This window comes from Rhinolophus hipposideros (assembly GCF_964194185.1).
Source record: "Rhinolophus hipposideros genome assembly, chromosome: 4".
Lineage (NCBI taxonomy): Eukaryota > Metazoa > Chordata > Mammalia > Chiroptera > Rhinolophidae > Rhinolophus > Rhinolophus hipposideros.
In genome coordinates this window covers 101,973,107-101,979,883 of record NC_138050.1, presented here as the reverse complement: position 1 = coordinate 101,979,883, position 6,777 = coordinate 101,973,107, and the positions used below count along the sequence as shown (strand labels likewise).

Genomic DNA, 6,777 nt, shown 5'->3' with positions numbered 1-6,777 from the left:
ACGGCAGCCTGTGATTGGCTGAGACGTGTAAGCGCCACAACGGAAGTGACGCATAAATCGTGTTCCACATTCGCACGCTGGATTCCCGTCCTGGCGGCTGGCATGGCTGAGCCGGCCGGTGATTTCGTGACTTCCCCGGGCTGGCGTCCAGCCCCCGAGCTGACCCCCACGTTGGGGCTTCTGAGCGACACTGCCCCGCTGCGGGACAATTGGATGCTCTGGGCAATGCTGCCGCCGCCACCGCCGCCTTCGTCGTCGCCTCCCGCAGCAGGGTCAGAGCCACCCTCCGAGGCGCGGCTCCTCGTGGACACCCGCTTGCACGCCCAGATTCTCCCCGGGGCGCAGCCCCACTTCGACACCCAGTCCCGCCTTGATCCTCAGCCTCAAATCAACGGCCAGCCTTCCTGGAATTTCCAGGCTTCCACACCGTGGCACTGGAGACAGTCCCCGGGTAGTTCTCCCTGGCATGCGAAGGCCCACCACACTCCGGGTAGGCTCGCTCTCCTCTCTACACCCCCTTGCCTTGCTTCTCCCCTTTCCTCTCTCCCAGTTCTCCTCCCCCCCTGCCCCCCTTTGCACTTCTGATTCCGCACTGCAGAATCAGAACTGGGAATCAGGAACTGGGAATGTAGTAGTGAACGAAACGTACGCAAATCCTGGCCTGGATGGAGCGTAATCTCTGGTGCAGGACGACAAACGAGATGAAGCGGTGTGTGTCAGACGGCAGTGAGTGCTATGGAGGGAGGTAAAGCGAAGGAGAAGCATGGGTAGTGCGGGTTTAAATGTCAGCGTCAGCCATGAGGAAGGTGACACTGGGGCAGAGGCTTCAGGGAGGGGAGAGACCAGGTGGGGTACATCGGGGGATGGGCATACAGGCGGGGGGAACTGCAACTGCAGAGGCCTTGAGGCGGGAGCTGTAGATGAGAATGGAAGCCGGGCTGGCTAGAAGGGAATGAGCCCGGGTCAGAACTGGAGAAAAGCGGGGAAGAGGGCAGACCTCTTAGCGCCTTGTAGATGATGGGACTTTGGTTTTTCCTGTTGTGATATGTGTAGTGCAGGGGGGGTGACATGACTTGATTTATGTTTTAACAGGGTTAATGTGACTACTGATGGGAATTGATCGGAAGGGAGACCAGTTAGGAAGTTAATTGCAGCTCTCCAGGTGAGAGGCGTCAGGGCCCTGGACCAGGATGGAGCTCAGGAGGTGGTGAGAAGTAGTTGGAGTCGAGACGTGTTTTGGAGGTAGGGTAGGACCAAAACGATTTGCTGGAGGATTGGAGATGGGAGTGAGGTAAAGGGGAGACAAGAATAATTTTCAAGTTTTTTGCCAAACAAGTGGGAGGGAGGATGTGGGTGGAGCAGATTTGGACAGAAGATCAAGAACTGAGTTTGGAATACGCGTGTGTCAAGTAGACATGTTAAATAGGCAGTTGGCCAGTACTTTGTACTTTCAGGGGAGATTTGTGGCTGGAGCTGGAAACGTGGGTGTCATCAGCATATAGATCATATTGAAAGCCGTGAGATTGTTTTCTTAAAACCATTCTCTAACTCTGCATATGATTCAGTTTACATTAAATTGAACCCAAACCAGTATTTACTGTGCACCAAATGCTGGGAATATGAGTGTGCCTAAGGCAGTCCCAAGTCAGATGAGATGGGTTCATAAATACCGGGGGTGCCAAAAAAATGTATACACATTTTAAGAGGTGTTATCTATGTATTACTTTTCAAAGTTGAATTGCGTAGCAATGTATAGTATGATGTTCACGCAACGATGGTGTTAATCAAATGAATGCTAGCGCCATTCATTGTATTACAATTTTAATACAGGTTTTTTTCTTTTCTTAAAATGTGTATCCATTTTTTTTGGTACCCTCTGTATAAATCACAATACAATGTGACCGGTGATGGAGCCATATAGATGGTGATTTCAGAGAGTGGCACAGTTGGGAAAAGGATTTGGAAGAAGTGTCTTGGGAGATATTTAGTCAGAGATACTTTCTAGGTGGAAACAAAGAGGTGTCAGTACAAGGTGAGTCCTGGAGATTGCAGTGTTCCGGTGTGACTGGAGCAGCGTAGGGGGAGGGTATGGGAGAAGGGTGATAAAATAAACCGGGATCTCATTGAAGGGCTCTAGGAAGTCATTTGCAGATTTTCAGCAGGGTTGTGACAATAGGAGGATTATTTTTGTGGTGTCAGTGTGCAGGGTCTGTTGGAAGAAAGGACTTAGGAGCTGGAAGACAATTTGGGAGGCTGTCCCAATAATCTAGATGAAAGGTCAGGGTTTCAGAGTTGGATCATGGCAATAAGAAAAGAATCTGAGGGAAAATGTATTTCGCAAGGTTCTGTTTTCCTGGTTAAAATTGATGGTCAAAGACCTGTATTACTAGGGGTGTTACTGTTTACATTTCTAATGTTTGAAATAACCACAAGGAATTTTATCGGTTTAGCTTGTCCATTACTTAGATGCTAATGCATTTGTGGACACTTAGTCTTACCACACTGTGCATTAAGTTGAAAAATAATTATTTGGTAGACCAGTCTTAATCTTTGTTACTTTGTTCAAACTGCTCTTCTTCGTAGGGGAGGTAGTTTACCACTCTTCTTACTCAAGTACTTGTGACATGCTACAGCAAATAAAATTTTAAATAATTGTATCGTTGTGAACATTTATGGATCTCTTTTTGTTTTCAGTTAAACATTCTTATCTTCCACGAAACCATGATGCAAAGTTCACTGACTTCAACAGCCCTCCCAGTAGAAAACAGAAGAAAAAGGTATTTTTGAAGATGTTCTTAAATAGACCACTTTGGTCCCTATATGCTCTTTCCTGACTTGTGTTGCTCTCATAACTCTGTGTTTTGCCTCCATCACTGATGCAGTGGAGCCTTGCTATAGTAGGATCTTTAAGGATCTCAACTGTAAGTAAACGTTTCAGGCAAAATCTTTTTGAGAAATAAATGGAGAAATTATAGAAAGTGAGAACATTGAATCCATTTCAATGTAGTGTCGAGTAAATGTAATTGAAGATTATGATTACAGATGAATAAATGTTATTAAACTTCGATGAGGTAAAAAGTATATAAATTATACGTAATATATGCATATTACTAGAAGATTGAGAGGGGAGGGATGGAACTAAAAGTCATTTGTATTTTTTGAAATGCGAAACAACTCTTGGTTATGTTCAGAAACCAGGACTTAAAATGGACTTCCTTTATTCTGATGTAGTTTACTCCCTGGTCTTTCAACTTTTAAAGTGTATAAATAATGTCATTAGTTTAGAATAAGTTGAGTAAAGTCTGCGGTATAAAATTAGTATCCTTTATTTTGGCATGAAAATATGTAGCTAATATTAACAAAATATTGCAAAAATGTACTATGTTCTATATTTATTAAATTATATCACCATTAAATAACTGAAGACCATTTCCTACGTGGTTTATCATTGTAATAATCTTTTTGTTTTATGTTTAAGCATAAAACTAGCAAATTGGCAATACAAAATAATTAATCTTTACCTAAATTATTCTTTTTTCTCCTTCTGTGGTGTATGCATGTGTATTGTATATATCTATATATAGCTGTTTTTCATAAGAGGTGAAATGCTGTTTTTACACTGAATATTTATTTTTAGGTCATCTTGACATATGCTCTAAGTCCTAATTAGATTACCACTTTGCAATCTACTCACTGTTTATGTTAGCTCTACTCAGATTTAAAAATTTTTGTTGTGCTTGGCTCTTCCTAATATATTAGCTAAAAATAAAAGAAACAGAATTGTCCCTTCATTAGAAATGTCTTTAGGAGTTTCTCCCACATGTAAGGGTAATGTGAAAAATCAAAATATGTATTACTAGAAGGATAGTTACATTTTTATTATTGATTAAAGATATTTCACCAAAAACCTAAAGCCTCTTCATTTTTGTTTGCAGAAAAGAAAAGAACCAGTTTTTCACTATTTTTGTGATACCTGTGATCGTGGTTTTAAAAATCAAGAAAAGTATGAGAAACACATGTCTGAACATACAAAAGTAGGTTTTCTTGGTTGTTTTGAAATTTACTTAGCAAAATAGGTAGATTTGGTAGAAATTCTGAGCTTCTTTTCCTTAAAAGTTTATAGTTCATAGAAATGTTCGATGACCTGACAAATTGGGACAGTGACCCTGGGATTTGCAGTTGGAGGGTGGGGAGCCCAGCGCTTCAGGAAGAGGTAAGATGTCAGCAAAGAAGGGAGGCCTGGCAGCTGTTAGTGTGTGTGGGGCGCCTCTGCGTTGTCAGCGGGCTGGTCTCCCCTGCAGATGCTCTGGGCATGAGTTCTATTCTCTTCAAGGCCACCCTTGGCCATTTGACCACACTTTGTAATGTGCCCGGCCCATCACACTCCAGGGATGCACTGGACCTTATTAAGTGCTTAAAAACGTTTTTTTTATTTAGAATATTTGAGAAGTAAAAAAGTTAAAAAGAAAGTTCTTAGTTTGGAAAAGATTCTTTCTTAGTTTGTAGGAATGCCCCTCAACTCCAGGAATAAATATTTTATAACATTGCTGATGTCTTGCGTTCAAGCGAAGTCACTGATATGTATTACTGTATGACCGTGTTTCCCTGAAAAGAAGACCAGGTCTTATATTAAGGTTTGCTCCAAAGGACACATTAGGGCTTATGTTCAGGGGACGTCATCCTGAAAAATCATGCTAGGGCTTATTTTCCGGTTAGGTCTTATTTTCGGGGAGACACGTATACTGAGATTGTCATTTCTTTTTAATGCAACTCTGTTTTGGAGTGATCTTTGTTTTGCTAGTAACATAACTATGCACTGCTAACAGCACATACATAAGATGACCATATAATGTGACCAGGATATGTCTGTTTATGTAGTAATAGGGTATATTTAATATGGAAAACATTGAATAGTCTTTTTAAAAAATCTTTTACAGTGTCCTGAAGTAGATTGCTCTTTTAGTGCACATGAGAAGATTGTCCAGTTCCATTGGAGAAATGTAAGCTCTTGTGGGGTGTTTTTTTTTTTGGCACATGTTCTTTTTCCCCCCATTGATCTGTTATCTTCACAGCTCTGCGTTTATGTAGCCTAATAAGAAGTAGCATTCATGCAGTACTTTGTACTTTACAAAGCATTTTTACATCTATTCAATTTTATTCTCACAAACCACTGTGTGAAGTAGATACATATTGGCCTTATTTAACAGATAAAGTAATGATTTGCCCAGGGCCTCAACATTGAGTCTTGCACTTGAGTCTCTTGACTCCAAATTCTATGATTGTTTTTCTACACCGTGTTGCTTCAGATTGTTTCAGGTTTTCATTATTTCTTTAGCTACTTCACTCAATTTTGGTTGTTAGGTCATTCTTGTGAGTATTTAATGTCAATTGAGAAATAGGTGATATATTCACTTTGTAACCAAAATTATTACTCCTTTTCTTAATAACACTAATATACTCAGGAAATAGCACTATAATACTCAGGAAATTATTCTTGCTCCTTTACAGGAAAGGTCGTAATAAGGATGGATTAAACCTGCTTACTTCGTTTTAAAATGATCTCTGCTAGTAACTTTACTGTTGGGTACAGAGTCTCCATTATCCCCGGTAGGACTTGAGATTCAGTCAAAAGCATAAATATGCTTCCTGATGTTCAGCAGGCTTTTTCCCCTTAGATGCATGCTCCTGGTATGAAGAAGATCAAGTTAGACACTCCAGAGGAGATCGCAAGATGGAGGGAAGAAAGAAGGAAGTGAGTAAAGAGTTTAGAACTAGTGAAATAACTTTTCTTTACTGTGGCAAGGCTGAGTACTTCAAAATAATGACTTTGCTCAAGCTGCAGCTTCTAGAAAATCGTACTTTTTCCATCTTTGAAATTCTTCCCATTGCTTTAGCTCTGCTGAAATTCTGCCACTTCGGGGATGTTTCCTTCATCTGCCTAAAGGAATGTCTTGCCCTTCTTTGAATGTGGTACCTGGTATCTCCTCTGCCTCTTTAGCATAGATGTCCCTTATTATGGTCATGTTGATGAACTTCTTCACATATGTGTCTTTTAAAAAAATTGACTCACAGGCTTTACAAATGTAAGAACCATCTTTTACATGGCTGTTTATAACCTATGGTGCCATAGCTATAAGGGGTGCTTATGAATGTTGCTGTATGTAAATGGAGCTCGGAAATACGTTTATTATGGGTGTAATTGTATTTTAGTACATAAAAAAAGTGGTTGGAGAAATCTTGCTGAGACTCATGTTTTGAACTATACTTTTGTTGTATTTAAAGAAATTGGGCATAAATGTTTTTATCTGATTAATAATTGTGGTTGTAAATTAGTAATGTAGCTAATAACTCCTTAAACTGCTGTGGATTTGAGTATGAACTTCTCACTACATTGGACAGAAATCACTGAAACAAACCCAGTTGATTGTATTAAATGCAATGTTTTCTAAAATAGCTTTCCCCATATGAATGTGAACTCTGTCCACTTGTGGTTTTGTGCAATGCGTGCTTTAAAGGAAAAAATTCCACTGGCTAGAGTCTTAGGAATTTGAAGATGCCAACTAGCTTAGCATGTGTTTATCTGAAGTCCCCGGTAGAAGATTAGTTTGATTTTCTAATGTTAGTGAGAAATCTCAGCAACTTTTGAATTTATGTTAATGCACATAAGTAACTTCTTGACAATAGTTTAGATGAAAATTACAGGTAAACATTCAGTATTTGAAAAGGCAAAGATTTTATTATATGTGCCGGAGGTCACTGAAAACACATGGGAGTAGA

At 40.2% G+C, this 6,777-nt stretch overlaps 1 protein-coding gene across 1 annotated transcript in view; it reads left to right on the top strand.

Annotated features, from left to right (window-relative positions):
• The first annotated feature begins 41 nt into the window (after window positions 1-41).
• The window catches only part of NUFIP1 (nuclear FMR1 interacting protein 1), a 30,044-nt gene continuing 23,308 nt past the window's right edge, over window positions 42-6,777 (top strand). The window contains exons 1-5 of the mRNA XM_081046895.1: window positions 42-490; window positions 2,695-2,777; window positions 3,936-4,034; window positions 4,938-5,000; window positions 5,676-5,752. Coding sequence (XP_080903021.1) covers window positions 103-490; window positions 2,695-2,777; window positions 3,936-4,034; window positions 4,938-5,000; window positions 5,676-5,752 — 710 coding nt within the window. The 5' untranslated portion in view covers window positions 42-102. The remainder of the gene's footprint in view (window positions 491-2,694; window positions 2,778-3,935; window positions 4,035-4,937; window positions 5,001-5,675; window positions 5,753-6,777) is intronic.